Raw genomic sequence first — 12,371 nt, 5'->3', positions numbered from 1 at the left:
CTAGTAGAGAGGCTTACTGAGGGTCTCTACTGGTGGGGAGGCATTAAGAAGGTAGGATAAGATTGTGAAACAGGAAAAATCATAACAGCTGGGAAGACTGGATGGACTTTCTGGTCTTTATCTGCCATTATTTACTATGGTCCCAATTTTTGAAGAGTTTAGGCTCCTAATCTTTGGAGTTTGGCTTCTAAATTGGCCTTTTTGAAAATTTACTAGGACTAAGTTTTAAATTTAGGAAACTAATTTCATTAGGATCCTAAAAAGTGGATGGCTACAGGGACAGAGTAAGGGTGGGGAAACAGGAGCTTAGCACTGATTTTCAGAACTAGGCACCTAATTTAGGCATCTAAATTTAGGTAAATGAATAGAAAGTTGCATCCTAACCCTGTCATGTGATGGGGGCAAGGACCTGGAACAAAGCCAAATGGCCATGGCCCAGTCCCCAGACATGTGATAGGAGCAAGGTCATGTTGGCGCTAATTGGGGTTAGGGGACACCCCAGGCCCTGAACCTAACACCAATGCAGATTTTAAGGTACTGGGGTATCGGGAGAGTCTGGGGTGGGGGGGGACGGACGTGGGTCACTATTTGGGTTTGGAGGAATAAGGAGTTGGCTGAGATGGGGGCTCGTAGTCACACGCATTTATAAGAATTTATTTTATTGTTTTGGGGGGGCAGCCTCGATTGGTGCCCCAGGATGGGTCTAATAAGACCCCGATGACTTGATTTCTACTTCTAGTGGGGAGCCATGGCTGAAAAGTCTATATTGTTGATTATACCACCCTATATGGGGGGAGGGGGGGAGAGAAAGAAAGAAAGAGAGAGAGACTTTATAGGGACCAATATGTCACTCTAGTATTTATAAACCAACAAATAAATGGAGGATGGAACACACTCAAGAGTGAATCCACTAGGGAGGAAATGTGTGCAAACAGTTCAGAACAGTCTGCAGACAAGGGTTGTTTTGATGCTTTGCCGCCACTATGCGCGTCTGACTTTGGGAGCATATTGGAGCGGCATTATCTGAAACGGAGAAGGATTACTTTCAAAAAGTAATTTTTGTGAAGGTGTACTTTGAAGTAGGTTATGACATTTTGGACAATGTAAGTGGACAACGCTCTAGAGTTACATAGCTCTGATTACAATGAAATGTCTTTTATTGTAAATGCTGTTTTTCATTTATCTGCACTTTTCTCCCCTATCCTTCCCAGCCTTGGCTGAAGTAAGTGCCCTGCATTCAGACCAGAGCACTGATGGATTTATTCTAGCCAACTGCACAGCTACAGGGAAGCCTACTCCAGAAATCAACTGGAAGCCTGAGACAGCCCTGATTGGTCCACCCCAGGAGTCGAGAACTCAGAATGCTGATGGAACAGTCACTGTGACGAGCACATGCAACTTCTCTGCAGAATCTCTGCAATCTCTGAGTTGTGTTATCATTCACCCAGTGCAGAGCAAGGAACTTCTAGTCTTCCAGTATCCGGAGGGTAGAGGTGAGTCCCTTCCAGTTTTTGAATGCAACCTTTCACCTCTGAGGAATAGCAGATTAGGCAAAGCGCTCCAACTGGGGGGAAGAGGAAATGGGCCATGAACCATTTAACTGCTGGCACCCAGTTTTTTGGCTGGGAATCCTTGATCATGGGGAGAGCAATTTTGAAAGGCATTTAGGCACTTAATCAATTTTCAAAAAAAACAGTAGCTTGCCTATGAGGCACAATGCTGAATGGTTTTCAATCACACAGGAAGTTCTGATGTGTCATTATTATGTAGATGGGGATGTGGCATGTTAGCAAAAACTGAATGCTCAGCATACTCTCAAAGATGGGAGCATGTGCTGAGCCAGCTGTTTTTGTTAGCTCAGTTTTGTAATTCATGAAGCACATAAATATTAATTTTTTACAGAAAATAGGTAAATCTGGGTAGAAGAAGCCCCCAGTAGAAGAAGCTTCCTTCCATTGTTTTCTGTTCTGAAGAGGAGAATCTGGGACATACGTCTCTATTCTCAGGAAGGGCGAAGCAGGGATCCCAGATGAGAGAGGCAGAGGAGAGCTGCACAAGGCAGAATAATTACACAGGATGTAGGTATGGGTGTTTGGCACATCATGGAGATGATGAGTCTACCACTCATGAGCAATGGCAACAGAATGCAGCTCGAGGAGTGACCCTTGCTGGCCCAGGAGCTGCCCTTAATGGGTCATCTCAGAGGAGGCCTTCCTCCATCAGGGAGAGGACCAGGGCAAAGGTGGCGGAGAACATGTGGTGTGGAGTGGGTTGTAAACCTGAAATTTAAATTCTACGTCTGGTTGGATTGTTTCATATTCTCTGTTGCTTTGTGTTTTCAGCCATTGATGGAGAAATAAGACATCATCATTGGGGAATAATCAGCATGCCTGTCCTGATAGTGTGCATCTTTGTGTGGATTTGGACAAGGAAACTTAGAAAGTGAGAGCCTTTTCATTTGTTGGGAAATATACATTTTATAAGGGCATCTCGGAAATTTCCATTATATATAACATAGTCTTCACTTTTAGAAAATCAGTCAAAATTCTTCCTAAAAAATATTAGGTTACTAGCTTTGCCCCTGGCATTATATATAGTTCTTTGTGTATGGACAGAGTGCATCTCCCCTGTCCCATAGCCTTACCCCAAATACCTGAGAACTGTGCCCATGCTCCTGTTGAGTCTCCATCCAGTTATAATGTCTGGAATGCTGGAGCTGAGAGTCAAGAATGGCTCAGAAACTTTTATAGTGTTATTTTCAAGAAAGCATCAAACAAGCACAGGGAATCTTTGAAGGAATGATAGGGCCGTATGTTTTGGGTTTTTTTGTCCACCATGCTTCTACATTTATCCACACTGTTTGGTTTAACTAATTTGCCTCAAATTTCTGATACAGCCATGTTTAGAAATTGTCAGCAATGACCTCATATGAAATGCAGTCTGATTGGTTCAGGCACAATGTTTGGTATGATGTCTATTTCAGGGGCTTCTCATGAACTGTAATAAAAAATAACAAGAACACCATTCTACCAAGGTCTATCCTTATTTCAAAATCATTTTTTGTTTACTAGAAACCACCAAGAACAGTGGATCAAACAAGTATAAATTTTATAAATAAATAAATAAATAACATGATGGACACATTCTCACAGCATTTAAGTGTATCCTAAATGCAACACTCCATTTTACATTACTCGAATGGGAAACCAGGGACCAATCCAATGGCTTGAAAATTCAATTCAAAGTCTTATGCTGTTGAAACAATTATATCATCACATTGGAAAATGATTAAAAGAAGTGCTAGATGTAGTCTATACAGCAGCTTACTTTGCTGAGACAGTGAACTTTGCTGTTCTTTAACTAAAAATTCACCACTGAATTTGTATTATCTCCTTTTATAAGATATTTTGGTTGCTCAACCTAGTTGTGTTGGAAGAGATATTGAACAGTATGTGTTTTGACTTACAGGTCAGAGATTCCAAGTGTACCTAGCATTCCAGAGTTAAAAATACCGATCAAAACCCAACAAGGGGATGCCCCCAACATTTTGGTTGAAGATGGCCCCAGCAGACCAGATGAGAGAGAACTGCGGTACCAGACCCTGGGTGAAGCATCCCAGAAAACACCTTGCAAAACCAATCCCCAGACGGAGAAAACACATGTAAGAATCACAGTGGGCCTTATTAATGGGACTAAACAAACATTTTATTCTCCCAGTGTTGGGAATTTACACTGTATCACTAGCATGATTTTATCCATAGCCTACCGTACATGGAAAGAAAGCCAACAGATGCTAGCTGGCCAGGAAAATAACTCTTTCTTTTCATACTGTCAAGAAAAGCAAAAGACAATTATTTTAGTTATTTATTTCACTTTGCTTGGTAGCTTACATTTATGCTATCAGTTTCAAAGCAAGGAACAATAAAACTATTCAGAAACACACTGACAGGTCATATATAGCCACATTTACAGACAAATAATAGTCATAGATATCCTTCTTAAGCACTATGCCAAAACAACCATCCAAAAATATAATATCCCATCCACAACCCAAATTATTAAACCTAATAGCAACAGTAAATCCTTCTCCCCATCTTCTGTCTTGGGTTCATAATCTGTCAGGCAGTGCTGAGTGAAAAAATCTTTAATAACGAGTTTCTTATAGGTTACTTTCTCTCCCCAGGACCCAATGTCATATAAGTATAAAAATCTTTGCTCCTAAGAGATAATATATTAGTGAGAGGTAACAAAGGTAACAAAATAAACAAAATAAAATAAAAGGTAACAAAAATTTGAAATTTGTTTTTAGAGGGTGGGGAGGAGGGGGGAAGGGAGGGTAGGAAAGTTCCTTCTCAGTCTGCTCCTAAATTGGAGCGGACTGGGAGGGAAATGGGGAAGGCCCCGCTGCGTTGCCATGCGAAAATCGCTAAAATGCACCCCCTTTGTGCGCGCCGCCCCCGATTTTGTAACAGACTCCACATGTTATAAAATCGCACATCCATGTGCGCATCGGGGGATGCGCGATTTTATAACATGTGCGAGTCTGTTAGAAAATCGGGGGCGGCACGCACAAAGGGGGTGCATTTTAGCGATTTTCGCATGGCAAATGAGGGGGTTTTAGTGTGCCTTTGGGCCTCGGCCCGATCCCAGACGAATGCAGGACCGAACCGAGGGTTGGCGGTGTGTCCCAGCATGGGCGAAGACAAGGTCTGACCTGTATGCTTCCGGAGCCAACAATGTGATGTTCGTATATGAACAGTCCTCCGACCGTTCCCAGCCCTTTCGGACCTGCTGCTTGGTATCGGCATGAAGCAGCAGGCCGGACTGAGGATGAGGGCAGACGGAGGCCTGCTGTCACAGAAGACTCAGGATGTGAAGACACCGGAAGTGGATGAGGATCTTGGAAGACTGTCGACGAGACGAGGAACTTGGAAGACTCTAGACGAGACGAGAAGTTGGGAAGGTAGTCATTAGCACTGTCTCTCAGGACACCCTACACAGTCCACCCGCGGGACTGGTCATGGACCACCCTGTTCTTCTGCGCGCCCTACACAACCTGAAGAGGCTGGTCACGGACCACGCGGAGAGCGGGACAAGCGCAGGAAGGAAACCAGCCAAGGCGAGACTCCAATGACAAAGCCGGTGTCATCCGGAGAACCACAGGAACTGGCAGGTCAGGAGGACTCGAGAACACAGGAAATGGATCCAGCTGCGAGGAGACTCTGATGACGGAGTGAGTGTCATCCAGAGAACCATAGGAGCTGGCAGGTGAGGAGAACTCGGAAACACAGGAAATGGATCCAGCTGTGAGGAGACTCCAATGACGGAGCGAGTGTCATCCAGAGAACCATAGGAGCTGGTAGGTCAGGAGAACTTTAAGGCACAGGAGAAGAACATCAGGAATCCTGGAACATTAGGAAGCGAGACATCGGGAAGTGAAACATCAGGAAGCCTGGGCAAGGGACCTCAGGAAATGAAGACATGGAACACAGGAAGCAGACGAGACATGGAGCTCCAATGATGCACAGAGGCCTGACGGAGTGCTGGAAGACCGGAACTTCCAGGGACGAAGTAATTCCGATGCAAGGCATGAGTGCTGGAGAAGAGCTTTTATACAGGCAACTCCCTGGGAGGAGTCCAGATGGGCCGCCCCTCGCTGGGTCTATAAGAGTGGAGAGGAGCCGCGGGGTTGCCCCTAGGGAGAAGGGCATGGCCCAAACCAGAACGTCCAGGTGCAGTAGAGCAGGCCTCGAGTAGGCCCCGAACAACGCCGAAGGCCTCTCAGGCCGTGGAGCAGGATCCGGACAATTGCTCAAGCGAGGCCCTGGCTTCGGAGCGGCCTCCAGAAAAAGGTGAGAGGCCTCCTGTGGCACAGCTACAGGAGAAATCGTAACAAAAGATAAATCATAAGGCTTAATGGTTAAGGGTAGTAATCGCCGCATCAAGCAAGTTACCCCGATGCTTGTTTACCTAGACTGCACAGATCAATGCCTTGTTGGATATTGTCTGAATGTACATCCTCTTTTCCACATTTCTCCCTGCCATTGAAACAGAGAGCAATGCTGTATATGCATTCAAAGTGATGTATCAGGCTTAATTGATTTAGGGTAGTAACCGCCGTGATAAGCAAGCTACCCCCACGCTTATTTGTTTATCCAAACTGTGTAGTTCAGGCCTTGTTGGTTGTTGTCTGAATCAACAATTACATTGTTGTAATCCTCCCCTGAGTCTAAAAACAAATGGCAAAAACAGCTCCTGATTGAATATTTCATTCAGCTCTTGTTAAATGTATTCTGCATTCAGTCCTTCCACTTTCTGCTGATGGTTCTGCTGGTGTTCCATTTCAGGCCTTCCTGTGACGAAGCAACCCCTTGTGAAACGAGATTTCTTTGTATGTGGGCATGCATTCTCCCGTCTTGTTCTCGCTGCAGGCAGGCCAGTCGAACTGGGCAAATGCTCTCTCACTATATCTCTCTCTGCTCAACTTTATTATTTATTTATTTATTTATTTATTTAATGCTCCAAGGCACACACAGGGTGCCTGCTCCATGGAGTTCACAATCTAGCCAAGACACACAGACCAAACAAATAAAGAGGCTCTGGGAACTTTGCATGAGGTTCAGGTAATTGATTATTGTAGAAACTGGTTAAAAACAAAGTCATGCTCAGGAAGAATCACATCTACGATTTAGAAGCTGCCTCAAAAAGGTGGGTTTTTAGCAGGTTTTGAGTGAGCAAAAGATCTCTGCCTTCTAAGAGGGTATATAAAAAGTCAGGCAGTGGGACTAAAGCAGGAAAAATCAGTATTCTGAAGACTGCTTAATCTCCAGAAACCTTCTCTTCCAGTACCTGCATTGATCTGTTTGATGTTTTACATTTACAGGTGGGAACCCCAGGAACCAAGGTGAAGCAGAGGAAAATAGACCAGAAACCAGAGGATGGCAAAAAGAAGGTGTCTAGGTGCATTTTTGAAAATGAGGACATGCATGAGACTGAAAAAATCACTTCAGGATGATTTTAACAAGATTTAGCAGGAAGAAGGAGAAATGCAGAACGTGCAGGGTACCTAGAGAAGTCGAAACTTCAGAAGAATGAATTGGAAAAAACAGGCATATAGAATATAAGATTATTACTTGAAACAACAAAAAAGATGAAAAGAGGGAAGGAAATTTATAGTGGATGGAATATGATAAGTTTAAATGCAGGGAACAATTCGATGTTTGCAAAATTATTGAAGAGAAACTTTTTAAAGGTGAATTTTCCAAACATTACGCAATTAAAAATGAGCATATATTGTTCTGACTTGGGAGGTGGACCCTTGGTCCTCTCGTCGGTAGGCGAGGCCAATCACGAAGATCACTGGAGGTAATTGAAGAAGATCTGGATGCAGGCGCCTCCTGCAGGTCGTTTAGTCCAGATAGCTGGCGCCTCCAGCAGGTCGAGAGAACAGGGGTAGGCACCTCCAGCGGGTCGTGGAAACAGAAGCTGGCGCCTCCAGCAGGTCGAGAGAACAGGGGTAGGCACCTCCAGCGGGTCGTGGAAACAGAAGCTGGCGCCTCCAGCAGGTCAAGAAACCTGAAGAGGTAACAGAAGTCAGTCCAGAGATCAAGAGCCAGCACACTCCGCAGCCAGTCCAAGGATCAAGATCCAGAATACCCCGCAGCCAGTCCAGGGGTCGAGCGCCAGAAGAGTCCGCAGCCAGTCCAGGGGTCGAGAGCCAGAAGAATCCGCAGCCAGTCCAGGGGTCGAGAGCCAGAAGAATCTGCAGCCAGTCCAGGGGTCGAGAATCAGAGGAATCCGCAGCCAGTCCAGGGGTCGAGAGCCAGAGAGTTCAGCAGCCAGTCCAGGGATCAAACACAGAGGAAGCAACCAGGAACCAAGATCAGGAACTAACACTGGAGCCAAGAAGCCAAGGCAAGGTCTGAGGGCTCAGACCTTGCCTTAAATAGTCCCCTGAAGGTTGGAGGTAGCAGGAAGGAACCAACCTACTTCCTGTAGGTGTTCCTTTAAACCGAGGCCATAGCCGCCCGTGCGGCCCTAGAGGACCTCAGGGAGCGGAGCATAGCCGCGCGGGGAAGGACGCCGCGGCCATCTTGAAGCAGTAGCAGCTGCTGCTGCTGAAGGAACCACCGACGCCGGCCTCAGCATCGGCGGTCAGTCCGGTTGCTGGGGTAAGTGACCGGCCCTGGTCGCGGCTTGCTGTGGCCAATAGTCATAACAGTACCCCCTCCTTTAGGCCTCCCCCTAGAAGTCTTGGGCTTCCCAGGATGATTGATGTGAAAATTTTTTTAGGAGATCCTTGTCCAAGATGTTCGTAGCAGGCTCCCATGAATTCTCTTCTAGACCAAATCCCTCCCAGGCCAGAAGATACTCCCACTTACGACCACGCTTGCGAATATCAAGAACCTCCCGAACTTGATAAGTGTCGTCTTCCGCCCTTACTGAAGAAGAAACAGGAACCTTCCGAGAGGACCAGTTGAGGATCAATGGCTTCAAAAGAGAAACATGAAATGAGTTGTGAATGCGTAGAGTAGCCAGAAGGCGTAATCGATAAGTCACGGGCCCCAATTGCTTGATTACCGGGAAGGGACCAATGTACCGGGGAGCTAGACGCATCGAGGGAACCCGTAGACGAATATATCTGGTACTGAGCCAGACCTTATCTTCAGGGTGAAAACATGGTGTGGGTCTCCGATGTCGGTCAGCAAATTTCTTAGCGGTCCGAGCCGCTTTCAGTAACATTTGTTGCGTACGTGTCCAAAGTTTTTGGAAGTGGATGGCGGTGAGCTGGGCTGCCGGAGAGGAGACAGGCAGAGGTAGCGGTACTGGTGGGGCCGGTTGATGACCGAAGACAATTTGAAATGGAGAGGATCCAGTGGAAGTACAGGAATGGAAATTGTGGGAAAATTCTGCCCAAGGCAGCAAAACCGCCCAGTCGTCCTGTCGGGAGTTGACGTAAGAGCGCAGGAATTGTTTCAGAGCTTGATTCGTTCTCTCTGCCTGCCCATTGGCCTGGGGATGGAAAGCCGTGGTGAAGTCCAGTGCAATCTGAAACTTGGTACAGAGACCTCACCAATATCGAGCCATAAATTGAGACCCACAGTCGGACGTGATGTGCTGGGGTATTCCGTGGAGACGAAAAATATGTGCCATGAAGAGCTGTGCCAATTGTGGAGCGGAGGGAAGGGCGGGCAATGGTGTAAAGTGAGCCATTTTAGAAAATCTATCAACTACCACCCATATTACTGTATGTCATGCAGAAACTGGGAGGTCTACAATAAAATCAGTGGAGATGTGTGTCCATGGTCTTGTGGGTGTAGGAAGTGGTTGCAACTGCTCCCAAGGTTTCCCAGGAGGATTATTGTGCTGCGCACAAACAGGGCAGGAGTCAGCATACGCTTGAATGTCTTTACGCATCCCTGGCCACCAATAGTGTTGTTGAAGCAGATCCTGAGTACGTCTGCGTCCCGGATGCCCTGCCAACTGAGAGTCATGTCCCCACTTTAGAACTTTATTATGGAGCCTCTTGGGTACCACGGTCTTACCAACGGGAACCATGAAAGTTGCTGAAAGAATGACACGGGCAGGGTCAATGATGTACTGTAAGGGTTCTTCTATGTCTTCGGAGATAAATGATCGTGACAATGCGTCGGCCTTAATATTCTTACTGGCTGGTCGATATTTTAATTCAAAGTCAAAATGTGTAAAAAATAACGCCCAGCTTGTCGCGGATTCAGGCGGTGGGCTTGTTGTAAATATGTCAGATTTTTATGGTCCGTAAAGACTGTTATCCGATGTTGAGCTCCCTCTAGCCACTGCCGCCATTCTTCAAATGCAAGTTTGACGGCTAACAGTTCTTTATCGCCGATGGAATAATTGCGTTCCACAGGTGAAAATTTCTTTGAAAAATAGGAACAGGGATGGAATTTCCCACCAGCATCATTCTGACTCAAAACTGCTCCAACCCCCTCCGTGGAAGCGTCTACCTCCACCGTGAATGGACATCTTGGATCTGGATGACGGAGACAGGGTTGCCGCAGAAAAGCGTCCTTGAGAGTTTGGAATGCTTCCATCGCTGCTACTGACCAGGTTTTGATGTTGGCCCCCTTACGTGTAAGTGCAGTTAACAGTGCAGTCAGTTTAGAAAAATTCTTGATGAATTGACGATAATAATTAGCGAAACCCAAAAAACGTTGGAGAGCTCGTAGCCCATTGGGTCGGGGCCATTCTTTTATACACTTCACTTTAGTCTGATCCATTTCGAACCCTTGATTTGAAATAATATATCCTAGAAAGGGTAAGGATTCTGCTTCAAAGATGCATTTCTCCAGTTTGGCATATAAGTGATGTTCCCTTAGACGTTGTAGAACTTGCGTCACATGTTGGTGGTGCGACTGTTGGTCCCTGGAGAAAATCAAAATATCGTCGAGATAAACAATCACACAAATATATAATAAGTCTCAAAAAATCTCATTAATGAAATGTTGAAAAACAGCAGGGGCATTAGTTAAACCAAAAGGCATGACTAGATATTCATAGTGTCCATCTCTGGTGTTGAATGCTGTTTTCCACTCGTCTCCCTCCCGGATCCGAACTAGATTGTACACCCTCTGCAGGTCCAATTTGGAGAATATTTGAGCTCCTTGCAGACGATCGAACAGTTCAGCAATAAGAGGCAGGGGATAACAATCCTTGATGGTGATAGCGTTAAGACCATGAAAGTCAATACAAGGACGTAAAGTCCCATCTTTCTTTTCAACAAAAGAGAAACCAGCCCCTGCAGGAGAGTTGGATTGACAGATAAACCCCTTCTGTAGGTTGTCCTGGATGTATTCAGTCATCGCCCATATCTCCATGGCAGATAAAGGATAAACTCTACCCCGCGGAGGAGTGGATCCTGGAACCAATCGAATAGCGCAGTCGAATTCTCGATGCGGGGGTAAAATATCCGCGGCCTCTTTGGAAAAAAGTCTGCGAATTGTGCATATTGTGGGGGTAGTTTCTGTAGTACCGAAGTGCAGATGAGGCTAGAATCAGAAGTAGATCTCCGTAAGCAAGTCCCATGGCATCTGGTTTCCCATTGAATAAGTTTCAAAGACGTCCAGTCGAATTGTGGATTGTGGCGTTGAAGCCAGGGAATCCCGAGCACAACGGGGTGGATGGCTTTGCTGAGGATGTAGAAGGTGATTTGTTCGGTATGGTCGGGTGCAATGTGGCAGTTTATAGGTACTGTGTGATGTGTGATTTTCCCAGGTAATGGTTCCCCATGGATAGAAGAGATGATCAACAGTGTGGAGCAGAGTTGAGTGGGGATGCGGAGTTGATCCACTACTTCCTGCAAAATGAATTCTCCCCCCGCGCCAGAGTCTATTAAAGCCAAAGTGTTAAATACATGTCCACTGATGTCCAGAGTGACTTGTAAAGTGAGTGGGGGAGATGGGGAGGCGAGACCTAGAGTGACTCCCCCTGAGCACCCTAGGCTTTGGAGTTTCCCGGCCGAATAGGGCATGTGGCAATACGATGGCCAGCTCCCCCACAGTAAAGACAAAGGCCCGCCTTGCGACGTCTCAGATGTTCTTCAGGTGTTAGAGGTCCGCGGCCCAATTGCATGGGTTCGGCCACCGGTCCCTCGGGAACTGAGGATTCTCTCGATGTAGTAGAGGTGAAAGGCAGAATGTAAGGGGTAGCCGGGCGCCTCCGTGATCCTAGTGTTTCCCGGGCCTTTTCTTGTAGCCATCGGTCGATCCTGGTAGCCATTTCAATTACTGCATTTAAGGAGGAAGGAAGTTCAAGAGCGGCTAGCTCGTCCTTGATTCTGGCAGATAGACCTTCTAGATAAATAAATCGTAGAACAGATTCCTCCCAATGAAGTTCCATCGCCAGTGTCCGAAATTCGATGTTGTAATCTGAAATAGATTGTCTTCCTTGTCGAAGATGCAGCAGATCCGTACTGGCAGCAGCTTGCTTCCCTGGTTCTTCAAACGCAATTCGGAACAGTTCAAGAAATCATGGTAGATCCTGTAATACTGGATCCGAGTGCTGCCAGAGCGGAGAGGCCCAGGTCAGAGCCTTACCCTCAAGTAATGAGAGAATATAGGTGGTTTTCGTTATATCATCTGGAAACAGAGTTCGTTGAAGGCGAAAATGCATGCTGCACTGATCCAGGAATCCCAAGCATAGACGAGAATCCCTGCCATATCGGGGTGGCATGGGTAGAGGAAGAACAGGTGGATGGTAACTTTGAGTAACAGGCGGAGTGGGTACTAGCGGAGGAATAGGAGCCGGAGGACTAGAATATGTTGCGACTACAGCGTCAAGCCGAGCGTTGAGTCGTTCTATTGAGGCAGCCATGGATTCTAACATACTCTGTT

At 46.3% G+C, this 12,371-nt stretch overlaps 1 protein-coding gene across 1 annotated transcript; it reads left to right on the top strand.

The window, feature by feature from the left end:
- Positions 1 to 1,211: 1,211 nt before the first annotated feature.
- LOC115082423 (cell surface glycoprotein CD200 receptor 1-like) lies at positions 1,212 to 7,655 on the top strand (the record flags this gene model as incomplete). Its single annotated transcript, XM_029586657.1, has 5 exons — positions 1,212 to 1,493; positions 2,343 to 2,442; positions 3,469 to 3,661; positions 6,884 to 7,501; positions 7,566 to 7,655. Coding segments are annotated over 4 exons (707 nt in total), but the record flags the coding sequence as incomplete, so codon positions are not given.
- Between the last annotated feature and the right edge of the window lie 4,716 nt (positions 7,656 to 12,371).

Source organism: Rhinatrema bivittatum, unplaced genomic scaffold (assembly GCF_901001135.1).
Source record: "Rhinatrema bivittatum unplaced genomic scaffold, aRhiBiv1.1, whole genome shotgun sequence".
Taxonomy (NCBI): Eukaryota; Metazoa; Chordata; class Amphibia; order Gymnophiona; family Rhinatrematidae; genus Rhinatrema; species Rhinatrema bivittatum.
The sequence above is the reverse complement of the archived record's forward strand: the minus strand, read 5'-3'. Positions and strand labels throughout refer to the sequence as shown.